The 26,915-nt window shown below is 36.8% G+C and overlaps 1 protein-coding gene across 9 annotated transcripts in view; it reads right to left on the bottom strand.

Moving 5' to 3' along the window:
* The window catches only part of CADPS2 (calcium dependent secretion activator 2), a 282,843-nt gene that overhangs the window by 170,463 nt on the left and 85,465 nt on the right, over positions 1-26,915 (bottom strand). For all 9 annotated transcript variants that reach the window (XM_014877698.2, XM_014877697.2, XM_088165718.1 and 6 more), the window contains exon 3: positions 17,579-17,911. In XM_014877698.2, the coding sequence (XP_014733184.1) occupies positions 17,579-17,911 (333 nt within the window). The remainder of the gene's footprint in view (positions 1-17,578; positions 17,912-26,915) is intronic.

The raw sequence follows: 26,915 nt of genomic DNA on the forward strand, positions 1-26,915 counted from the left end.
TACTCTATGCCCAAGAAACGAGACCAGCTTGTGCATAGATGAATACAGAACTGCTGAAAGTTACTGTTCTTTACCTTCACAATGCTCAAACTGATAGTTCCTCCATGTGACTATTTTATTACTGCTGTTAGCTTCCCTGCAGCTTTCTAATTCACAGTAACATCAACATGAAACTACATACATATGCCCATAGCATTATAAATTTCTCTACATTTAATGATGTAGAGAAATGATGGTACACATATCTAAGTACTTGCTCTTCTTTCTGCAACATGGAATCCAAACTATTTTTTTATTCTGTGTGACAGAAATGCTTGTTTTTCCTTTATAGCTACCTTTTGTAACATAACCAAGTCTGAGCCCTGCTGAGCTGAAAGGTTGCTTGCAGATGCCCCTGTGAGGTAACCTGCTGGATCCATCCCTGACTACTGGCAGACAGCTAAGGTAAAAACTTTCAACATAAACCACATGGAATAAAGAACTTGGATCTAAATTGTAGAGATAATACAGTAATGAAACAAAATGGTTTTCTGGAAGCAACTAATGGCATCCAGGAGCATGGCTAGAAGAGTACAGGTAAGTCCTAGGGCCCAATTTTGGTCATCAGTCAAAAAAGCAGCAGGCAGGTAATGGGTGTAGTAGATGCAAATGCTGGCAGTTTTCAGATCACTGTCCTTGCTACTCTTATCTCTGAGTAAAAAAGGGAGTTTTACTTCAGACAGACTCAATGCCCCTCAGGCTTGCAGTATTTGTTCCTATGCTTATCTTCACACAGGTGAAGTTAATTGAAAGCAGCAGACTGGGAAAAGAATAAGATTGTCTGCAGCGCTAAGGAACCACAGCACACTGAACAAACAGCCTGTGGACTTTCCCAAACTTTCCCAAGTTTGTGAACTAAGATTAGTAACTAAATATGGGAAAGTGGAAGAATCAACACATTTCAAGTCAGGCCAAAACAGAGCAGCCATACTCAGTTCATGAACTGCAATCACTTTTGGACATGAATTCAACTGGACTTCTGAAGGATAAGACTGTGATGTAAGTAAATTGCTTCCACATCATACAGGAGGTAAAAATGAGATTTAATTAAAGGGCAGGATATGTGGAGCTTTCTTAAGCTGCTACTGGAACTTTTGATAAACTTCTTGTCTCCTGTTTCACAGCAAGAAAGACACATCTGTAAAAGTAAAGAAAATGTCATCACTCCTCTACTTCATAGGAAGCTGTGCCATTTAGCTTTTAAGATATTTTCTCTTCCTTGTTCGACAGATTATACAGAGGATTAATTAAGATTCATAAAAGAGATCAATAAAATGATATTTTAAAACTCTCATATTCTCTGCATGCTGTAAAATCCCTATTATTTATCATGCAACTGGCTACGCTGACAGATGACCCAGACTGTGGTAGTCAAATCCTGAGGATTTCTCATAGAACTTTGCAAACTACAAATTTAAAAAATCACTAGTTTTGGCAAATATACAGAGAATTTTGCTTTAGAATATGTGCAATAAAAAAATCAAGTGAAACATATGGGAAAGGATGTCAAGAGAGAGAGAAAATCTGAACAGTTGAAATAAAGAGGGAGAAAAGGCACCTACTTTTGAAATTATTTCTCTTGTAGAATGCAGTAGACATGTTTTCAGTACATTTTAAGACTAAACTCAGCAACTACTGAAACTGTTTTTACTTTCAATTTGCCTGCAGCAAGTAGAGGTATAAAATCTGCACAGGTCCCAAACCCACATTAGGTGTTCAAACAACTTCTCCCAATGCACCATCAGGCCTCACAAGCTTTTTCTATCGATCTTGCTCTAGTAGAGCACAAGATTACCTCTCAGACAACTGGCCAAGCTGATCACTCAGTTTTCTGGCAACACAGAGCCTACAAAAAGCTGAAACATCTGCTAAAATTAGTTTTAGTCAAAAGTCTTACTGACAGCTAATTTTTTTAACAGTTTTTTTTTTTTTTGGAGGGGCGTAAGCAGCAGTTTTATAATCATATAAATATTGAAATTAGGATGGGAGGTCTTTAGATGAGTGTGTCAGTATTGTTAAAAACAAGTAATAATGCAGGTAAAGAGCAAGGCCAGTCAACAGTCAAATACTCTACACTGGTTTCAGCTGAATAAAAAAAATAATCCAATAAATTCAATGTTTTCAAAGACTGTGCCTGAGTACCTTCAACGTGTACATGAGATATAGGACCTCACTCAGAATTTTTTTACAAGCTTGGTACTACCTAAAAAGCTAAAAAAACCCATGTACAATCTCAGGTAGTGAGATATTTTGTTCTCTGAAATATTTTTATGAAGTCTTGAAGCTGTTTATTTGATTCCAATATTGATTTGTAAGATATCACTTATAATAATTGCTTGTACTCATTAATTAAACTTACTATATACTGATTTATAAAATATAGCTATCATAAAAACATTAAAAATAACCCAAAATCTAGAGACATGATTACATTAAGTAATTGAATTAATTTTAAAAATAATTCAAATTTGCCAAAAAACAACACTGGAAACTGTACCATTTTAAAATACAGATTTTTTTTTTAATCAACTACTGGATGGACCCTTAGGCAGTTTCCAAAATAATCGAAGCTGAGAATTTAATATGGCCCTTCCTTACATTCAAGTTTGGAAAAAAAATAAATATATATATAGTTTTGAGTTTTCCGCACTGGTTAAAATGTCTCTCATGATTAATCTTATTCAGGGACTTCCAATACCAAAATCCCAAATAAAACCTACAGTAACACTTGAAAATAAACAGGAAAGGAAGGACATACTATATTCAAGCTAGTCAAAATGTACACAATGGGAAGAGCTAACATAAATCCACTCCATTCAGTACATGTACATAGATCAAACTCTCACTGTATTCTGCCATCACTGTAAATGGTAAGACATTTGAAAAATTAAATACACAGCATGTATTAATACGGAAATCTCTGTCAAGAGTTTATTTTATACTGTGATGTCAGCTGTACAATACAACTTCAGCCAATGACTGCTCCCATATCAATCATCTTTCCTACTTGTCTTAACCTTTGAGAGAAACTATTTGTGACAAACCTTTTATTAACAGTGAACTTGATTAACCTTGCCAGACAACCTTAGTCTTTATTGTATATCCCAAATGTCATGTGACATGCATCTTCTACTTAATATTACCATTACTGAAGAAAACTAAAAAATAAAGAAACAGTTCAAAATTTATTCTAGACCAGATATAGTCTTCAATATTTTATTGAATATTTTTATCTACAAAGTTGAACTGATATTTTGTGAACAGGACACTTGGAAAAGTAATGCAAATGCCTTTGCACAGTTAAGAATCAGGTTTTTGTTCATCTATTTGGATTTAAAGAGACTCCAGCACCATTATTGTCTATGTGAGCTGAAGAGAAACTAGAGCTTCCCAGCCAGGACTTTCACTAATTTATAGGCATGAGCCTTTCCACAACACAGTCATATAATTGCTCAGCATCAATTGCCCAAATAAAAAAATTTACATATTGTATTTTATAGGACTTTTGGTATTCTGATAACCTAAATTCCAAGAGTTGAGATCTGTTTCTTGTCTTGAAAAAATAATGACAAGTAGTATGCAAACAAATAAACAGAATTCAATAACACACACATATCACTATTTTGCCTAGGTATTGGGATAACACCATTTGAAGAAAGTCTGCTAAGACCTCATATTTGCAAAGAAAATCACTACCTCCATACTGAGCCTCCTACTAGTTTTAACTCTGACTTAATGCAAAGATAAAAGTGGATGCTTTATTTGGTTCACAGAAGCTGTTAATTATGCAATGTGGGCATTCAGTGATAAAGATACTGTGACCTAGATACAGATATTTAAAATATTTATTCACAGCCGTCTGTTTAGGGAACAAGGAGAGAAAAATCAGACAGCATGTACTTAAGACACTTAATGGTCTTTAGCTAGTGTTTCTGTAAGTATTACAGACTCTTTACTTAGCCTTGGAATGATTATAATACTTAGACATTACTACCAACAGATTCTGGAGTGGGGGAGAAAGCCCAAATAAAACCAAATTTGAAATAGAAAATTACAACATTAAACTCTCCCTGAATTTGGTCCATATAGACCAGAATTGTGGGTGTGACAGGGACAGTAGAAGACGTTATTTGGGTTAAATGCTGAGGCCTGGGTGTTCTCCAAAGCAAACATCTCTAATGATGGTTGTGGAGCCTGAGGAAATGTGTGGCATGTTATAAGGTACACACAGGAAAAATACTGTTAATGTCAAATTATGGGCCTGTTCTTTAGCAACTTGCCCAAACCTTTTTGGACTTCTGCCCTCATCACTTCCCACGACAAAAGGTTCGAGAAGTTCTCCAAAAGTCATATACAGAAGCATTGCTTCCATTTTCAATCTCCTACAAATTTCCTTGAGTGTCACAGCTTCTGGTGGTGTGGCAATTATTGAGAGAAGGTACACATTTACCTTACCCACTACCTTCGTAACTGTAAACTTCAACCGTACTCCTCCCTGTCAATCTTCTCAGCTGCAGACTGAAGAGTTTCAGCCCTTTCAGTCTCTCTGCAAAAGGCTGCTGTTTCATGATTTTCAATGCCACCCTCTAGTTCTCACTGACCTCCCCTACATCCTTCAGAGAGGGAGACAAAATCTGCACACAGTACTGAATGTAATGGCATAAGAAGGTTATATACAGCGGGAAAATTATGTTACTGTTATATAAAGAGCTAATGATTCCACCACAGGGAAACAAAGTGTCTTTCTGAGTTGTAATTGCCTGTTCTTAGTTCAGCATTTTCTGGAGACATGCACTGGTTTATTTCTCCTCCGATTTGCACCTTAGCTTAGCTACATTAGAGCTACATGAAATCATATCTTGTCACACTTTTGCCCATGAAGTTTTGGAGATCCCCCTGGAGTTCCCTGCAGCTCAAGCAACGTTCGAGGAGACAAAACATTTTCATCTCATCTGTAAAGTCAGAGGTTTCCCTTACACTTCCTTTTCCAGGACACAATATATTGAATAAACATGCAACAATTCTCCTAAGCAGAGTGAACCAGATAGAAACAACACTCAAATTCCCTAGGAACTAATCAAAACGAAAACTTAAGAAACCTTTATCCAAAACATTCTTCAAAAACATCAAGACTGTACCATAAGATTACTGCTACCTGGACTAACAACAGAGTTTGTCCTTCAGAAAAGAGTGCCATAGAGTGATGGAGAGTTGGACCACTAGGTATCTAGAGCAGCATTGTTTTTAAACAACAAATATAAATATTAAACTGCAGAATTAGATGTGATTATAATCACATTAGGATTCAAATTAGTGAATCAGTAGGGGATTATAGTGCAGAAAAAGTATGTTAGCACAGGTCAGAAGTGCTACTGCAAACAATTGAATTTTCTGCCTCTCTTTCTCTTGGCATTTGCAATGCGACAGATCAGTGGACAAAGCTCAGGTTTGCCCTTCTTACTTGTTGAAACTATAATGTTTGGCCACTGTTAGACTGGATGAAAACACAAGGAAAGCACATTATACTGTGACAGAAGGAAGGATAATAATGACAGGCTCTTACTATTTACAGATTTAGTCACAATAAATACTAAAAATACATACTTCAGATGAATCCAGGACACGGATGCAAAGCATCATTTTTTTTTTATTAATAGAAATAGGAAAAAGAAGGCTGTAAAATGCCGTACTGTAAACATTTGTTTACCCAACTGTATCAAGACAGACTTTTCACATTCATCACAGTGCTATCTTCTACACTGTAAAGGTCAAACTCTTCAGTTTTTGCTAGCTATGAAAATACCTTCCACTCCAACTTTGCCACCACAAAATTATGAATATCCACGCACAAAATAGCTTAACTTTTACTATTTTTTTTTCACTCAAGTCCTTGTCTTGTTATTTGTATGAGTGTTCTTCCTACAGCTAGGCAGGACAAAAAGCTTCAGAGCTATTTACAGAGCCTATTGAACCATCGAAATAAAGTATCTTTTGAGTCAGAAATGTAGGGTCCCTAGGTAATCAATGGAGAGACGGAAAAGCCTCCAGAGTTATTTAAAGTGCTTAAGCAGTTATCTGTACGCCTACCATGAATACTGTGGAAGTCCCAGCTGCACTGGAAATCTCTGGTGAGTAAGATGATCAAAGAAATGGGCGTGTGTATTCTCCCTCTCACCTTCCCCCGGACCCTGCTGAAATAGATACTGGCTGTCACCTTAAATACAACTTAGTTTCAGGTTCTGCCGAGGGAATACCCTCCCACACCCACCCTAGGCAGGATGTGATGGACTTAAATTAGTTATGACTCATATCCTGATCCTCCTTAGAAAAAGTCTTCCACCCTCATCCTCTCCCACCACCTGCACAGAGATTACCATATCCAAGACAACCAAAAGATTAGCATGCAAACCTTGTTGGTATATGCATATTTATGTCCTAAAATGGCTCACAGTGTTTTCTATTTTCCTGAAGTCATCATTGCTTCATAAGGAAATCCCTGCTCCTTCTGCTTACCCCACTCACTCTCCAAAAATATAATGCAGAATGTTTTCTTGCCTTATTAATCACTGGTGAGAATTTCTTTGGGGTTGAAACCAAAGGAAATATACACAATTAGGGCAATAAATGTTGATGAGAATTGCATTAAGTAAGCAAAAGCACCTTGAATGTCATGTCAATATTTTTTCCAAATAATTAAATATTGTTGATTTAACTAGACAGAATTCAGGCTGAAAACTTTCTGTAAATATGATGTGGAGAAGCTGGAAGATAGCAGAAATGGAATCCAATTTTCCCCCTTTCTGTTCCATTCTATAGCATAAGCTGGAAAATGTTCTGTATTTCCTCATGTTTCTAGGAGTCAGTGGTGGTGTGATATATAGATACCCACCCACAAAATAAAAAATCCAGAATAGCTGAGTAAGGACTGAAGAATAGATTTAACCCAGAGGTTAATGTATAAGAAGGCAAACTTCAGATTTGTGTTGCACCATGAGAATTTCGCTATCTATGAAGGTTCTGATCTATGGAGTGAGGCCCAAAAGACAACAGTTTAAGGCTCTTCAGTCTAATAGTCCAGTTTAAAATCCTTGATGTTAGGTTAGAAATCCTGTCCACAATCACATCTTTGCTTTCTTGTCACGTTGGATGTGCCATCCTGGGCCATCTTTGTTGTCAGTCTTGCAGTCACCTTGGATGTTAAAGTCATCTGTGCAACCACTAGATTAAGGAGCAGTAGCTGGAAGGCTAAAAGGGCCTCAAGAATCTTTGTGCCATGGCAGATCCAGGCTAAAAGCAAGTAAAAGGTTTAACCAGCAGACGGGTGCCTTTGTCCAGGACAGTAAAGTCAAAAACTAACACTTCGCTTCGTCTTTCTTCTGCTCCCACTCCCATGACCTGAAGTGTCTAACATGTACTCTTCCCACAACAGACCTGACTCATCCACTTCTGCAGTCAGGGTCCTGAACAAGTTTTCTAGAACACCTGCAGAGAGAAAGGGATTCTTCCTCTTGCTGCTAGAAGTTACAAACTTCCAGCTTCTATTCTCCTGGAAACATGGAAATTGCTAATATCAAACACCAGTTTGTGTGAAAACACCAGTTAGAGAAAGTCTGCTATCCATCTTTAAGGCAAAATAGTTGCTCCAGTATGGTAAAAACGGAATATCATTCACAAAAGTTTCCCACAGAAGGTGTATGTGTTTCAGGCAAGATTCCGCTGTCTCCAGCCTCCTGAGAAAAGACACAATACAGTGAGAAGGCTGTGCCAGATTGACTGGAACATGAGTTTATAGTGCCCCTCATTTACAGGAAGTTTAGTGCTCCCACATTAAATAAACCTTGGCACTGCATGACCAATTAGGAAGATAGCTTATTCAGAGGTGATACTGGGAGTGACTCTTCCGTCATCTGCAAAAGGATATTTCTTCTGCCATAGCTGCAGAGTGCTTACCATACACCTCCTTTCAATATCAGCTAGAAGATGACATTTCTACTAAATATGTAGCCTCAATTTTGTTTCAGAATTTTCTTGTTTATAGCTAAAATGTCTGGAAGTCAATTTATTTATTCATTATCTCAAGAAACAGATTCCTGTAAGGAAAAAGTACAGATGAATCCTATTTTTACTCTTCTCTTACTTTTTCCCAGTCGGCTGTAAACTTTTAGTCTGAGGGTGACTTTTTTCTTTTAATCTCTACTCATGTTACTGACCAAGATTATTTTAGTTGGCCTAAGAATTTTTATATAATGCCTATAGCACTAAAATGAAAATAATTCACCTACCTACAGACGATCTAGAGAAAAAAACAGGCCCTTGTGAACATTTCAGAAGTTTGGAATTACAAACATCTAATCACAAATTAGACAGCTTTGGCACAGACACCAGACTGAATTTGAACAACTATCCTTGAGGTTTGTAATACAAAGTATGGGAATAAATGAAAGGAAAAGCAGCATCTCCCTGCATGATGGTTCTGTTGAGAATCAATCCCCTTGCAAAGTGAGAATGTAGCTGGGATAGACAGCCTGAAAGCTTAGAGATTGAAAGATTAGATCTTAGAGATCACCCTCAGCAGAGGAGACAGCTGAAAAGATCTCCTGAGAGTTCTCTCATTTTTAGGACAGGTACAGAAATAACTTCCTAGAGGACAAAGAATAAACACATAAATTATTCAAAGAGATCTGTAGATTTCTCAACCATTTTATGTAAACAATTACTCTTGCACAGGACAGTCCATCCTGTATTATGGAGCTGCTATTACATTTCTAGTTAAAACATCACAGAAGAGGAACATTTGCAGGGGACCTCTGGAAATCATCTAGTCCAACCTCCCTGCCACGGCAGGATCAAACTTAAAGTGTCCTAAAGTGCCTCCCCTGAGCAGCCTTCTCCAATGGTTTACCACTCTCAACATAAAGAAGTTCTTCCTGACATTGAGTTTATGTCCAAAATATGTATCTATCATATAGACACACACATATATATATATATAGAGAGAGGGGGGGGGGGGGGGAAGAGACAGCTCATTTCCATATTCACCTGCATCTTTGCCTGTGGAGTGACTGAGATGCAGGAACTCCTAAGGACCTTGTCCTGGCAGCTAGATGCAAAGAAACTTCCTCTGAAGAAGGAAAAGCTAAACGAGTTCTCCCTCAAAACTCCTAAAAAGGGGAAAAAAGGAGCTAAGCTTGAGAAAAAATTCACTACCAGTGAGTTAGAGAGACACAGGAACAGGGTCATTCATTTCCTGTGGCTTTTCCATAGGTGTAGCCTCACAATGGCTGCTGAAGACACCTCAGGATGAAAAATGCTGCAGAGAAACAAGTGATTGTCTAAGCAAAACTTCTTTACTTCAAATTGATTAAGAGGAAATACAGAATACTATCATGCCACAAGAACAGGTGACAAATTCATGCTAAGGGTCATTAACTTATTCAGCTTGCTCACAAGGATTCATTCAAATGCACAAATAAGATAGCAGTCAGACACATGAATAAACTTAATCATCAGTCTGGAAATGTGGCTGTAAAAATGATTTGTTTTATATTCACCTACCTGAAGAATAGAATCTCTCCTTAAAAAAGATTTTAAAATATATTAAAAAAATAATTATTAATACAACAGTCTTTGGTAGCAAAGATTTATTTTTATTCCTTAATACCAAAGTAGACAAATTTTATTCTCATCTGGTAATATAAAACATGATGAGTCAAATGCACTGGTGATTTTAATATAAGTGCAAGTTAAATGCCGGATATATTTGGCTTTGAGTGTTCAGGCAAGCTTAACTCCCTTGGATCTAGAACTCAAGCAAATGTCAAAACACCATTAATTACTTCATTAAAGCTCCTAAAGAGTATTTAGGGGAAGAAACACAGGCAAGGTAAAATTAAAAGCTTAAAAGGATCTCCTTTAACAAAGCCCAAAACACTTCCTTATTTCTTTGTGCTAACACAGCCATTCTACTGCTGTTCCCTCACTCACAGAACGCCAAAGACAGTCTTAGAAGACAAAGCAGCTTGAAAGAAAGATCTGCAGCCAAATCTCAGTGTCTATGATTTCCATCCTCAGAGAAGGCATAAGAGAGAGCAGGGAAGATGGATGACTGATTCTCAGCTTCTGTCTGCTGTTTCCCAGTCAGGCCTCTCATGGCAAGAGAGGTGATGCACAGGAGAACAGGCGTACGAGGATGCCAACTCAGACAACACAAGTAAATCCACTAGTCTATGACTGCTGATACTCTCCCAAGTCTACTAGAGACCCTAAATGTCCAATTCCCTCATGCAGATGCAAAACAGAAGCCACATATGCATAAAAGAGTTCTATGATAGAAAAATCCACACGTAAATTTCACCTTAAAGTTAAAAGTGCAAAACTGTCCTTCAGCGTTTTTTTCTTAATGCTTATACTGGACAAATAAAGCTTTGAATAGTTTCATAATTTTCAGAAGATCCACTTGTTTTTCTTTTAAATGTGTATGTCAAAGCCAATTTTCCTCATCCAATAGCTGAATAAGAAGGATATTGCAATACCTCAAGTAGTGAAAATGTATTAATGCTGCCAACACACCATGTCTCCTTGGTATTTTCTCAGTATTGCTTTAGCTACAAACAAAACTGATTTGAAGTATTTCATTATGTAGCTTGCATAGCTTCTAAACATTGTTCATATACGTAAACAAGTCAGATACTTAAGAATGGTAAAAAGGTAACTTGCTTTTCTGAGGATATTTTAATATTCTTTCCATCACTTTTCTATCATTAGAGTAAATGAGAACAAATCAACAACCTTTGGGCCAGAGACTTTTTTTTCAAAGTAAACTCTGCCATTATAGAAAAAAACATTTTTTTTACAGGAGCTAAAACATTCTCCCTCCAGCCTATTCAAATACCATCACTGCATGCTAACAGAACTGAAGCACCTGGGGTTACAAGACTTCCTTTTTCATCAGAACTCATGTTATTAAGCTGAAAATCCAAACTGGCCAGACAAACACCATCCATTTTAGCTCTGAATTTCTCACAAGAAGATTACAGAAGTAATCTTGGGAGGAATAGTTGAGGTTGCAGCACTATTCCCCAAAGCACTGAATTTTTTCTGTCTTGAGCAAGACCTTTCCAAATCTCTTAAATGGAGGTAAAATACCAATGAAGCACCTCAGAAAAAAATTAAGAAAAAAACCTACTGAAATAACTTCATATTAAAATCCTATATGCATGTAATCAAGAGTGACATCTCATGAATAAAAGGCATCCAAAACCCTGTAGGAAATGACAATTTATTTCTTCATTGAAATATTTGGTTTGAATTATTCTGCTCAAAAGCAGACAGTGGCAGATCTTTCTTCCCCTTGAAGAGGGTAAAATCAATCAGAAAGCAAACTTCTTTTTTTTTTTTTTTTTTTTGGGAAGACAGCATGGAGGAAGATATATTCTGGTATTTACAGGTACCAGAAACTAAAAGCAGATGTATGAATAAGCCTGAAGTGTGGTTATTTGAATTTTTCTGCTATAAAAGGCATGTCACGCCTTTTGGGTTGACAGACACATAGGACAATTTTAAAGGACTGACCTGTTCTGTAAGGAAAAACATCACTATTATCACATGACAATGTGTAGAAACTTTCTAGACTAACATTTAGCATATAAAAATCCAGTCAACAGTTGAATACTAACTATAACACTACAGCCTCACAAAATCCCACAAAATCACTGCTTTTCTTCTCCCCAGACATCTCTCATACCATTACAGTCCTTTCTGCCCACTGAGAGGCCTGACAGCTTCTACCTTCACTCCTGCCCTGTCTGCATCCACTCTGCAGTGTCTGCAAAACTGTCTTTTACCTAGAGAGCAAAAAACCCTGCCCCATGCTGGGGCTGTGCATCAGCTACCCAGCAGTAAACTCTTAGCAGGTAAGGCCTGAAAGTTACAGATCTCCTGCATAAAGCAGGTGATGAGAACAAGACTGAACAAGACTGTGGTCCGGGATTTCTTTTTTTTTAAGGCAAATAGGAATATTTTGGGCCAGGTGAAAGGACATTTTGATGGGATGTTTAAGACATCGGTGGATGTCTTAACTAACCTAATGTTACCTTGAAAATACAGCAATGGACCTTGCAAATATTGTTCACAGGTTACTTTGTAGTACAAGATATAATTGTGCAGGAAGAAAGGAAGGACAATCATTGGTGACCATCAGACATACACTGGTTTAACAGAAGCCCTGATCACATTAGAGCATCTCACAGAGTCAGTGTCTTTTTTTGTGACTAAAATACTTGCAGATATACATACTTATGTGTTCTAGAATATACAGCCCAGACCAATTTTTTTTCTCCTGTGTCAGGCCTCAGCTTAAAAAATTAATGCATCTGTTTAAATTTTGGTCGAAAAACTAAGTGGAATCTTAGTGCTTGTTTAATCACTTCAAGAAGAAGATTATCAACACTACACTGAAATCTTCTGTACAAAGACGTTATTATTCTTTGTGCTTCATAAATTCACACTTGTCCTCATAACCTATAGAGGGTATGAAAATTTCTACAGAAAATATCCAAAAGTATGGGAAATTCTGTGATCTGTGAAAAAACTGCACTATTTCTCATCATTTTACCAAGGAAAGGATCAGAACTAAAAACATGGAAAAGTCACAAAGGCCTTGCTGCAAATTAAATTGCCCTTAATCTGACTTATTTCCAAAACTGCTAATTAACTGGACTTCATAAAAGTGCTGGGTGAAAGACTCCAATTGTATTGAGCACCATAAGCAGACTTCAGTCAGAAGTTCTTGACAGAAACTACTCATAGAATTTAATTTTTTTTTTTGAAGATACAATATAATCCATCGTTCTCAATATTAGACATTTATACAAGGAGTTGTATCTTGCAAAGCTAAAGATAATCAAGGATCAGACACAATAAAAGGATTTTAAGCAGATAATTATATCTTGTAGCAAAGTACCATCTATAGCTATTTCCAAAAGAATTAGTTTGTGGTCGATTCCCAGAAACTGTCAAGACTAAAACACTTAGCATTAAACTAAAAATTAATGTTACATTAAACTAAAAATTATTTATTGCTTGTTAGAATGCAATTTGCATTCTTTCGTTATGAAAAATATTGTTCTCTCCTCTGGGCACCCAAGAAGGGGATTTAGATTAGCCAAAAAAGGAAACTCTATAAAGGCACTGATGCCTCAAGTTTTAGCTTTCATATTTTTCAGATTCTGTACTGCATTGGTGTGTGACTCTGAACTTCACTTACTAGCAACTTCCCCTCACAGTTTAGTTAGACAAAACAATCCTTTTCCAGCCTGAGAACCAAGGACATTGTTGCAGCTTTGGGCCCAAAACGTATAAACAGAGAATTGAGGAGAGCAAACAGGCTTCATAAACTGAAGTTGTAATTGGACAATTAATCCCAATATGTAAATGGACCAAAACTTATAAAAGCATGAAAGCTCATGACTGGTTGTCTGTCTTGTCTCCATCTTGGGTCCATCTTGGGTGGAGCCCTGGCCAGGCTCTTGTACTGCCCAAGGTGTATCCTTTGAAGGTCTTTTACTAAAATAGCTGTTTTCTTCCTTTAACATTGTCTAGCTTTTGTTCAAGGTAGCCTCTTTAGGCATCAAAACTTTCAAAATAAAATAAACTCCCGTGTGGAGTTGCAATTTAGCTGACAAAGAAATTCTGGTACCGATGAAATTGTATAATAATAGCGTATGACCACAAATCAGTTTGAGTTTGACTTCCAGTTTGACTTACTGCAAAGTTACCTTCTAAATCAGTGAACAATTAAAACAAAAAAAAAAAAAGAAAAAAAAAGGAAAAAAGTATCATTCATGTTTAATCTCCGTAAATCAAAGAAATTGAAATAGTTTGGCCAAACATCTCAAATGCAAGCCAAGGAGCTCATTAAGTCCCAGCTAACCAGCAATCATTTCTTTATCATATAACACTTGAGGCAATACAATGTAAATAAAAATCAGGTGAAAGTCTTAACATTTACAACATTGAACCTTTTAATCACAAAGAGGTGGGGTGGTTGCTGGCCTTTCTCTAAACTGTGAAGTTGAAAACAAAATCACTGAAATCTTCAACATCCCAATGTGAACATCTTTTTAATGTTCACTGCCTAAGTACAAGCTTAGGCATTTAGTGTATGTTAAAAGATTGTGAAAAAAAAGAAAAAAAGTTATTCTTCAAAGAAAAATGCATAAAATTCTCATAGCTATGTGGACTCTGTTTGACAGTGTCAGAGAGCTGATATATTCTTATCCACTTTATTTCTGATTAAGTTTTTCTGCTGGCTGAATGAACGCTGGTTCTCCCTGCTACCACACGAAGGATGGAGAATGGCAACCAGTGTGGACCCACAGGAACCCACATCCCAGCAGAACTGTCTGATGGGCTGGGATATCAAGATAACAATGGTTTAAGAGTTGAAGAGACTGCTCCATTCAGAACAGACTGGGGAGCAGAAGCTGCTGAAATACAGTAAAAAGTTTCTAAACGCTGAGGTAGTCACGAGGAGGAGGCTGGCAGACAATACCTCTTGTCTGAACACAGACACGAGCACCCTTGTCTGCTCAGCAGCCCTATAGGAGCAGGATAATTTACTCTTATCATCAACATTGTAACATATTTTTCTGTTTCCTATTTCCAAAGTACTGGAAGGTATTAAAAAAAATGGGTGAAAGAAAAAAGTTTTCTCTGCAAATTATGACCATACAGATTTGCTTTTGAGGGCAGCTGTTTCTTAGAGCTGGAAAATATAAAGAATTTCATGTATCTGATTCTCTGCTAGAATCACAGGCTAGAAGCCAAACTAATCAAAACCTCTATCAAAAATACAATTTTAACATCTATTTGGACTTGGACTTATCTCACTGCTCCCAGACACTATTGATTATCATTATCTTCATGTCTCTAGTATTCTAAACAGCAGCAGCAAAGGGAAATGAAAGTGAGCATTTCCATGCAAAGACAGATAGAGGCTTCTAGGGCAGAATGAAAACTGCTGGTGCTGACTGAAATTCGAGTCCAACTTCATCTCATCTTCTATAAATACACTGTCAATAGAAAGGAATAAGATACAGCCTAAGCTGAAATATTATTAAAACTATAATGAGAAATAAGGGATTTCACCAAAGGAGAAAAGGTATTACATTATCAGAGACTGGTTGCTGTCTACACTGCACTTCTTGGCAAGGTATGATTGCTGTCTTTTTCTTTGCAACAGACTTTTTCTCATAACTTTGGTCTATTATGTGCTTGACTGGACCACAGGAACAGAATATGAAAACTGTTGTTGTTAGCACCTCTGTTGGAGTACATCATGAAAGTTTTTGCTTTAGCAAAGTAACCTCATCCTTGCCTCAGAAAATTAAAATCTGCAGAAAGCTAGAACCCCAAACAAGTGTACAGCCTCTCCATTCTTTTCAGCTTCAAGTACATAGGTGATCATTTATCTGCTCCTCAAGAAGTAGATTTTCATTACTTCCCATCCTCCAATACTTACATGAATCTGAGGTAAACACTGTGTACTTCAGAGACCTGCACAGGAGATTTTACAGCCTTCAGTGCTCAAAAGCAGGAATAGCAAAAGAAGTGCCTTCTCTTAATCCCATTGAGTCATCTTTGCACACATCAGAGTGGTCAATCTTTCTCCCTTCTTACCCACAACAAGGTTATTTTCTCTTTAATTTGCAAGTTAAAAATAAGAAAAGACAACCTTTCTATGCTCACAATTCTACCAAGTTAGAAGACAAAAATTAGCCACTGGGATATTTCAGTCTCTCTATGGCTTATGGGCCAAGAATCTAAGACAGAAAATTGTTGATATTTGCCAAACAGTTTTGGTCCATCAAATTTTATACACATATGAACCAAAATAAAGAGACATTCAAGTATACAGAATACAATTACTTAGTGGATGTATAATCAAAACTACTTCTAGACTAAGGGAACAATTTTCTTGTTTAATTATTCAAAGTTCTACAGGTCACACTTTTTTTTGTTTTCCTCCAGCCCAATGCAGACTTCAGATTTCAACCACCCACAGCAATGTACAAAGCAAGACTTAGCAATCACCAGACACCAGAGGTGAGAGGAATTCAGATTGAGTTTCGACTATAGGGAACAAGTTATCTACTTGGCAAAAAATAGGGTTTTTTTCATGTTTTCAGATAATGGAACAGGTTGCCCAGATGGTTTACACAGTCTGTCTCCACTGTTAGAAATGTTAAGACCTGCCTGGTAAAGCCCTCAGTAATCTAGTCTCACAGCTCGCCACAGCTGACCCTGCTTTTAAGCTGACCCTGTTTTGAGCAGGAATCTGGACTGAATGATCTCCTGAGGACTTATCCAATCTGCCTCCCATGCCTCTACGTTTCATTGGATATAAAACTCTCCCAAAATTAAGCATAATTATTACCCCAGATTTCAATGCTTCCTCATCTTATTACCAGCCCACATGTCCCAGAAGCTGTGATTTACATGAATGTGAATTTAGAGGCAAAATGAAAAAAGAAGGGACAAACAGGAAAAAAAATAGGAATACTTTCTCTTTCTTTTAATTCAAACCACTGCTCAAAATTTGATGCAGCAGAAGTGTTACATACTGCAGATGTTTCAATCATGTAACAGGTACATGATTACATGCTACACTAACACATATAATTTGTTCCTGTACTAGTAGTGGCCTATAACTACAAACTAGCCTTCAGTATAATATATGAAAAATATTTTAGCTGTAATGTGGTTGAGTATTTCATAGACAGTGTAAGAAGCTGTGTGATCTCAGCTTAAACGCTTCATCTATGCTGCCTGGTTGTGAGACTTGCAAAAATACCTTACTTTTCTTCAGGTTTTTCCTCCTTAAGCAACTGCTAATTTACAATTCCATCACTATGAACACTGGTTAATAAAATATTTTTACATACCAATTATATTACTGATTAGCAAGAGATTATATGCATAAATCTAAATAGGACAGTTAAATTGACTGTCTCGGCCTCAGTAATTTACAGGAAAAATCATTTATCAAACAAAACAATGCAGAAATGTGAAAATTTGCTTTTTAGAGGATGCTTGAATTGAAGCACATTTAGTTCTAAAACATGAACCTTCTAGACACTGGATGTTCAACAGGAGCCTGAATCACCTGAGCATCTATTTATAGGCAGCAAATTTCTTTTAAAGGTTAACACACAGGGTCAGAAATGTATGTGCATGCATATGTAATTTATCAGAGGGTATGCAGATGTACAGACCATGTCACATTCCTCAGAATCACTCAAATTGTGTGAGCTATGACACTGTTAAAGGAGACCCCTGTAGCATAAGCACCATATACTCTGCTTACCCTTTATCCAAGTGCTCAGCAGCAATCAGATCATGCAAAGATTCCTTGCTGAGCAGTCTCATCTCCTCGGTCTGCAGAGACATACCTAAAACTGAAGGAATCTACACATGGGGTGGAAGCTGGCAGAGGGGAGATATTGTGGACACAACAAAACTGAATGACACCAATACTTACTTGGCAGGCATTATAAATCAACTGGTGCTCCAATTTTTTGATCCCTAGAATCTGCTGAAACATTTCATAAAGCTGTTCCTTGCTCAGAATCAGCTCTGACACAGCACTTAAGGCCATTCTATTTGGCTGTTTGCAAAAGTCTTCTTCTCCCCTGTATATGGCATCGTATTTGGCTAGCCAAGAACTTAACACTGTCTCTTTGCTTAATCCATCAATTTCTGGCAAACTTCGGACTCTCTTTTCTATGTTTTTCTTAAAAACATCTCTAAAGTCACTTGCAGAACATCCTCCACTGTGGACCATTCTTGCAACCCGGTCACTCTTGAGAAATACCTTTTAAAGTAAAAGAAGAGAAAGGAAAAAAAAAAAGAAACAGTTAGGCATGGACACAAATACAAAACAATCCCTGTGTAAGGGAATACAAGCTAGTATTTTGCTTCTAGATAAGATGTCTTTATATGAAAGAGTTAAACATGCCAAGTTTGTTATGTTTTTCATGAAGAAACAAGTGACCATGTTGAAACCAAGTTTCTGCACTAAGTACTTAAACTAAGTAGTTTTAAAAGTATTTATGCATAAATTCACAATAGCTACTCGACGAACTTTGAATTAACAGCAGCTAATTTAAAATTTAGCCACAATGAGACAGAAATCCAGGAGGAAAAAAAGCAAAAAGTAAAAAAAAACCCCAGAAAACTAAAGAAATACCACAATCAATATTAACAACTGAGAAGACAGACTCAAAGACACAGAGCTCTTTCTACTGCTGTCGATACAATACTGGGGACAAAATATGGGATTCTCCATGTAAAATCACCAGAGACCAACATAAAAAAGCCACTCCCAACTACTCATACTCTTAGATATGACAAGGCAAATTACAACAACAAACTAATTAAATCAGCTCCAGCATTCTGTAAAAACTTTCCAGTGTCCAAGAACGGTTGTTTCCATCTCTTCTTTTAGAAGGGCCTTGGCAAGGTAGATCTTTCCTCTATGTGGCCTGCACGTAGCTCATTTATAGTACCAAATCTCATAAAACTGTTTCTCTACAAGATGCAACCAAGAAAAAACTGACAGTGCAGCACAGTCAGCTGTGTAAACAATGGATGTGGTAGGGATTAAACTACATCATGGCATTAGAAGGATGGCTCAGGGAGAACCACCTGCTTTCTACAGCAGAGGGAGATGAATCAAGGCCCTCTGCCCTGAATGGTTCAGCTGCTGGGGGCTGCTTGGGTGCCACACCAACATCCCAAACACAGTTGAAATGCAAGTAAGAGATGAGAAACCACAAAGTTGACACAGAACCATCACCTTTGTGATTGTCTGCTCTCTTCAGTCAAATGTATGAACTGGGAATTAAGCATGAATTTTCAGATATTCATTACAGTCACCAAGAGCTATGAAACCATACATGATTTTGTGAATGGAGATGATAGCACAGTAGAGCTCTGACTCCAGGTACTATCTCATGTTAGAAGATGGTGTATCTAACAACCAACCTAAAATACTACTTCACTTTCAAAATACAGAAAAGTGGAGTAGAAGAGCTGAAAGGCTGAGCAGAGGAGTACACAGATGCAAGCAGATCAAGAAAAATTAATTCTAAAATTTTTAGTGCTTGTCAATGCATGTTCTTTTGTAGCATATTTTAAAATGTGGTTACCTATAAAATGTATTTTTCAACAGATATCCTAATTGATATTGTAGAGAAATGTTGCAGATTAAACCTAAAAGTATTTGCCCAAAGAGATTATTTAAAAAAACCTCATCACCAATATATGCTAATCACATGTTGTGCTCTAGGTGTACCATGACACATTTCCTTTTGTGTAAACATAAGTATCTAAGGTTAAATTCTTAACCATAATGGGACCTGATACAGTTACTGTCAATTAATACTTATATTAATTTCCTCAAAAGGCTACAAAAATATTGAATCTCATTTCAAAACAACTAATAGTCAGAAATTCCATTCAGCAGCAAAACTTATCAACACAAACAGGTACAAGGATATTAAGGCTTTCCTTTTTTTAACAGTCTGCAAATACAAATGATTCATTCCTCTAACAGCTTCACTAGAAAAGAAATTACTTCAAACTTATTTCAGCTACTTTGTACTGTTCATAAACAACATTTAATCTTCCATCACATTAGCCTACATAGCCAATGAGAGAAAGCAGAAGACAGTGAGAAATCAAGAATATTTCTAGAATATTTATACTTCCCACCCAAAATCTCATATTCATGCTAGATTACATAACCAATGTATTGCTAATATAACTGGATCAGTCTTGTTAACAAAACAAAACAAAAAAACAAACCACAAGAACAAAACAACCAACTCCAAACCTGCAAAATCGACACTCTAAGAACATCAGCATATCTTTCACCTTTCATTACCTTCTTTCAGTCTTCTTATTCCAAATGATTAATCCTGAATGAAAGGGCTGTAAAGCTGTTAGTGCTTTCCTTGATTTATGAGCCATACTAATTCAAAATCTACTTGAGATTCTGAAGTTGATTTTCCAAGAGACTTTTTTCCAGGAGGGACCCATTCCATTTTTAACCACTTAACCATGGAAGGGAAGCCCTATTGTAACACTTGGTGCATGTACTATTCACAAAGTAATGGCATGTTCGTGTTGTACAAAGTAACAGGTATGTGCAAAAAGAAAATACAATCTGCATGTGTCCTTGACTCTAAAATGTTCCCTTCTGATGTGTTTTGGGTCACAAACTGAATTTTTATAAAATTTTCAAAAATTACTCCAAGGTAAGTATTTTTCAAGATACAGTGGATATAGAAGGAAATTACTCAAGATATAAACCCAAGGTGAAAAACATGGTTTGTTCTGCAAAGGAATCCATCATACCTAAAGCTCTTACAGCACTACTCCTATTTGATGTGTATTTACCATTTTTTTTCCTGAGGGGGAAAAATTATCATTATTAAAACGAACTACTTGCATTTAAGATAATTAAAATCAATAATAACATTTTAACAAAACTATTTCATATGCAAGACTTTGTTTGCAACAGAAAACCATAAGAGAATTAGGAATGCATCAAATGTGTCACAAATTTAAAACATTAGGATGCATAAAAAAACTATTAAGTGTCTCATTAATCCTGTTCCTGAAATGTGGTACACTCTATGTTGAATGTAATATTCTTTGCTTCAGTTAGACCTGAGATTTGTCTGCTTGGTTTCAGAGCTTTCAGACTGTATGAGCAGCAAAATCATCCCCATGAAGGAAAATATTTTTATTGATATTTATCTTTAAAGCAAAATACTAAAGTACATTCACTAAATCTCTGGTTCTTAGTGCCTTCATTCCTGTATTTCAAATGATCATTAGACGTAATTCTAATGAAATAATCATTCAAGAACTTACAACGTTAAAATGTTATCTCAAGTCTCTCAACATTAGGGGGAAACTGGAGAGGAAAAATATGAAGAGGTTTGAGTGTAAAATATAAAATATCAGAAGTTGTTATTGTGGGCACAAAGAAGTCTAATTCTGCATGGAACTAGATTTGGCAGATCAGCCATAATCTTTTGGAAATCCACACATTATTCAGAAGTAAGTTGACAAGACTCAGTTTTTAATGAAGCACTTCCTGTTACTACCAACATTTTCCAGGTTCTCTCAAAGACATCCTGGATTGACACTGTTGGCACTCAGCGTTTGAACTTCTAGTATCACTACTAGTTTACTGAATCCACAGTAACACAGTAACAAATCAACATCAACTGTCCATGTTACTCAATGATAACAAATTATCAAACACTAAAAAGGAATGCTCTATTAACAAATAAAATGCATTCTGGAGAAAACAGATAGCTCAAACACAGGTTTCGATGGGTCATATATATCCACTTTGAGGAACTTTTTCAATTCATGCTATTTAGAGTCCTCCTAAATACTTTTGGACTGAACCACCCCTTCAGTTTCTGAAGGATAAAGTTCAACTCATTCAAAAGTGAGATAGCATGTTTTTTAAAAAACCCAGTAACAATTATAATCTACTGAAGCACTGTTCAAATTCACTTTTTTCCAATCATTACAAATACACAATTTCACCTACTGCAAATGCTAGTAAAAAAAATTTAATTCAAAGTAGTCTTTAGCACTAGATAATTACATTGAAAGTATATTTTTCTTTAAAGATGAAAAATTATTATTTAGCAGTGCCTACAACTTAAGAAAATGTTAGAAATAACATGAAAAGAACTGATTTTCAGTTCTGGAACAAACTTTTCTATTTATTGGACATCATTCCAAATTTAACTAATTATATAATTAAGCAACACAAACATGATTATCTTATTCTCTACTGTATAGCTTAGGAAAAAGAAAATTCAAGCAAATGCAGTAGGGCAGGTGGTCCACAAGAATGATTTCTCAGCCTCTGAAAACTTCTTGCTCATCTGGCCTCTTTACACTTTCGAGTAGTGCAAAAGCACCAACATTCTCCTCCTCTTTAAGCAATGCAGCACTTGGAGCTTCATTTGCCAGAAGACCCACTAGAGATTTTTCTTCATTTTTGATGGTCACTTCTGTTTCTGTAGCTTTGAGGAGAACACATTTTCACTTCAGACATGCCCTGTGTCTTAACAGTCAGGGCTCAATGCATCATCTTTCATGGAAAATACGGTGGCAGCTCAAAATGCACACTAAGTCTCTGGGACAGCAAACTTCTAGACATACTAGATGCCATCTGAATCAGCTTATTACCTTTCTTACAATACAAATTTCAAGCTGCCTAACAGCTTTTTTCACTTCTGTTAAATTCTGGCATTCTGGATGCAAACCCTTGGGTTCCATGCACAGTCCAGCACAGTAATAGGTGTGTGATGGATGCACTCAGCCACATGGCCAAACTAGCAGTAGCTTAGTACAGGCTCCAACAGAGGTCACGGCCTGGGCCATAGCTTGGCCTCAAACTCCTCTAGTTCCCACGTGTTCTCTGAAAGCCCACAAAGGAGCAGAGTGACCCAAGTGAGCACATGACCTGGGAACACTGATCAGGCAATTCACACACGAATAGTGGGTGGCTTTTCCAAGACCTGTTTATCAAGGAACAAAGAAGGCTGTGGGTACAAGAAAGCTCATGCATACTTCTCCCACTGCAAGTAATTTCACTGAAAGCCAACTACTGTGTTCCATACATATGACAGATGAAGTGAGTTTTCTCTGAGTTCTCACAGCTAAATAGCCTGGCTGCATCGCAGTGATCTTCCCTGGAGCCTCTCAAGGCTGAGGCGCTTTACAATGGCAGATCTTTGGTAAATCCCCTATATTGTGTGTAACCTTTTACTATGATACCTTTGACTTGTGCCTTGGTAGCTTTACTTATGCCTTTGTAGTTTTGAATCACTGTTCAAATAACTGTGCCACAGAACAGCAGAGTGAACACTGACATTGAACCTTGTTAAATCGCATTTTCACAACACTATATTAAAAACGCTTTTGCTAATACCTTTCAAAAGGCTTCCTTAAGAAATCTAAGTCACCCATTCATGACAAGGTGTAATAAATACCACAGCCATTGCACAGAGGGCCTCTAAATAATAGGTCACCTAGGAGTCCTGATACCTTCCTCCTTCTATGATTACTTGTATGCCATTCTGACTGAAGCATAAAACAATCCTTTTTTCCAGACTACCAACCAAAGCTGTAACAGGCATCTCTGCACTGATGCAGACCATAGGAAATGCTTCATTACCTACACTTGAGCATTCATAAGTGATTGCATCAACTGCTCCAACTGATGCTGCAACTGATTATTTTACCTGTGAAAGTACATTATGTCCTTCTAATTAGGATTATGCAGGTCTCTGTGGGTCTCCTGAAGCTTGCTAAGGAGCTGCAAGAACTACAGTGTGGCCATTGGGCTAGCACCACCAATCCAAAAACATTCTTTAATGATGACATTCTTCCAAAGACTCCACCAGAGGCTGGCACAATTGTAAACGTTTTTCTGCATGAGGGCCAAACATTGCCCTCCTGCAGCAGCACAGTGGTTGAGTGACAGAGTTCACTACCTAGATCTCCAGTGTGTTTATTCAGGACAATGTACTGCAACTGATGTTTGGGGCATCCTTAACACATGCTAACGTTAGAGCAGAAGAAAGACTGTCATGTAAGGCCTAAAGATATTTCTCTTTGGAGATTTTTTCAGAAGTACCCCATCACCCAGACACAGATACACAGCTATGGAGAGCAACATTTTGTTCTTATGGATGTGCTCTTGTTTTAAAGGAATTTTCTTCTCTTTTAAGCTTATCAGAAGTAAAGCTGGGACTATATTAAGATTAATGGCAACTATGTAATATTAAAAATTGTCAATTAAAAAATAAAAAGGAACAGAAGTACCTCATTGATAAAGACTGAACAAGGGCAAAAACAATTTTGATGGAAGTCCAAGGAATATTCAAGTCTATGAAAGCTTTTCAGGTTTCTGATATATTTTTCTGATGTGTTCTGTACTCAAGTTCCTCCTGCGCTTTGTACAATTACCAGAACTCTTGAGTTTATGACATACAAAATAATTTTTTTGAAAAAGACAGCAATTTTCAGGGCTAAATTGAGCTCTAAAATTTCTGCAAAAGACAATAATATTCTTCCTGCAAACTAAAAGGAATTGAAATAAGTTACTTATTTAAAATTGGATGTGACATGCATCATCATGTTGTATTAGAAGCATTACTTGAGGCAAAACAAAGCATAAGACACTTACTATGAAATATTAAATAGCCCCTGTGCAGATACTGCAGCAGCTCTTCAAAGCCTCTCGTACCCCAACTCATTAGCAACACTTGTCACTGTCAAGAGACCTCACCAACCTAAAGTCCTTCCTGTTCCACAGGAATAAAAAGTATTCCACCATCAGTCATTAATGTGAGCGATGTTTTCTGGGACCAGCTCTCACAACCCTTAGTAGTTCTATTCTAGACTGAAACTACACAATGCATCACATCAAGAGCTGGGGCTAGTTTGATGAAGGTGCAAAAACTTCTGACAGTTTGGAGAACAGCTTCCACAACTATGCATTTTAAGAACAAAGGCTTATTCCCAGTAGTAATTAATATATATCATGACCAATACTGTCTGCTGCTATCTTGGAGCTGCAGAAAAATACATTGTTTCAGATATGATGTTCTCACTGCACTTACAACAGTCTTGAAAGAAAAAAAAAAAAAAACACACCAAAAATTTAAGTTGATGTTTAGATTAGTTCAATGAAGCACATTACAAGAACAAGATCATTTTGGGTCAAAAATAAATATTTAATATAGTAGCATCATACATCCAAGAGGAATATTAAATATTTTTAAGCTCTTTGAATAAAAGTACTGCATTGACTACTGAAATAGCATTTATATCAAAGAAGACATTAATAGTTATCAATGCATTTTAATAGCTACTTCTAATAACTCTTGGCTGCTGAACATGAGTTGAAATTGAGCTAGTTAATGAGATTTGCTCAGTATTTTGAAATCAGAAGCACTTTTGACATTTTTAGGAAAAAAAATTAGGCATTGCTTGCAGGTCTTCTTCCTCCCTTGTTCTCTTTCACTCCCTAGAAATATCCTCCAGGCACTATTTTGATTTTTTTACAATGAAATTATCAGAGTTAAAGGATCCTATTTTTAAATCTATGTGAATCTTCAGAACAGAGTCCTCATTTTCAGGTAAAAGTAAAATATATTGATATTATAAGAAATCACACTTATAAACTCTGATTACTCTACTTCAAAATTTCCATCATTATTTTATTAATGAAAGGTTACTTCTCTTAGAAGTACCATACAGTCTTCCTTAATTTTGAGGAGGTGAGAAATCTGAAATAAAAAAAAAATCTTTAATTTCGGTTAACAGCGAGGTCTTGTTTTTTTTGTTTGTTTTTAAAACCTCCTTAAGGCAGCACATTACATTAAGGTGAAAAAAGGAAATAAAATTTAAAGTAATAAACCATCACCATCCAAAGAGACATAATCATTTAATGTTTTTCCCCCCTTTTTTTAAAAATATATCTACTAGCCTTCTTGAGCACATTAAGCTGCGATTGCTTCTTATTAAGATTAATGGTTCAGAAACCATCATATGTTGAAATCCTCAGGTGATTTATTTTGCTTTCCTTAGCTTTTTGGAGCACTGTAGTTACACACTGGACATATACCACAGCTTACCAACCAGCTATCTGAAAAAAAACTCCACCAAAACTCAAGCTCTTGAAAATTAAAATGTGTGCTACTGCTCCAGAGGTACATGTGTGTAAGTGTACTACACAACACTGTGCACTGGGATTTGTTCTTTGCCAGCTGTTTCAAAATGCACAAGCCGTTGCCAATGACTCCCCAGATTACTGTTCCTGATGGCAACACATTTCACAGAGTCATGTACTGCAATGTTCGTGCCTGGGGCATAAGAACAAACAGAGGTATAGTGACAATCACCACAAAAAATCCACACAACTATTTCATTCAGAATTAGTGTTTTCTCCTGGATCAATTTATTAAAGTTAACCAACTACCCTTTTGAACAATCATATTTATCCTCCTTTCATGGCTGATAACAGCAACAATAGTTTTTGTGCCCTAGTGAGACATAGCAGATAGATTGTTGCCTACATGAGCATGGGTGTGGATCACTTTTGCTATGCCTCCACTTGCAACAGGCATTGTGATCTTCACTTTAACAGTATAGTTTTCCCCTTGGCCAAACCCCATTGCTCAGGCTGAAGCATGTTGAGGGGTTTTGTGCATCATGGTACTGGCTCCCAGGTGGTACTAGGATTTTGCAGAAATTATTCTCCAAATATCACCTGGATGTATTCCCTCCCGAGTGATTTTGCTCACACAGGCAAAAAAAAGTTCACATAATTTTAGATCTCTGCAGGCTGATTCACAGACACATATTCAACTCTAGCAGCTACAAAGATGCAAATCTTCCCCAAAGATGATGCCTGAGAACACTCAGGCTAGACCCTGCATGAGGGTAATTACAAGCAAGCAATTAGGAAAATGACTTCTTTTCTTCCAGTTGTCTATGCCAGGGAGAAATTAGCTGATAAATAGGTAAAAAACCAGCAGAAATAGATCTTCATATTTAAAAATGTTGTGATGCTTGGTTTGTTGAAACATAAGAAGCAGCCAGATGTTAAAAGAAATCTTTATAATTCTTTGTCCAGTAATGGCATGGGAAAACTGATATGCTGCTTTGGAGAAAACACTATTCCTTCTGCATATTGCTTTTCTCCTGGCTAGGATACTGTACAAATGCTGTAAGCAATACCATGAGGTCTAAAATCACACCTATACGGT

The sequence above is a fragment of the Sturnus vulgaris genome, chromosome 5 (assembly GCF_052056855.1).
Source record: "Sturnus vulgaris isolate bStuVul1 chromosome 5, bStuVul1.hap1, whole genome shotgun sequence".
Lineage (NCBI taxonomy): Eukaryota > Metazoa > Chordata > Aves > Passeriformes > Sturnidae > Sturnus > Sturnus vulgaris.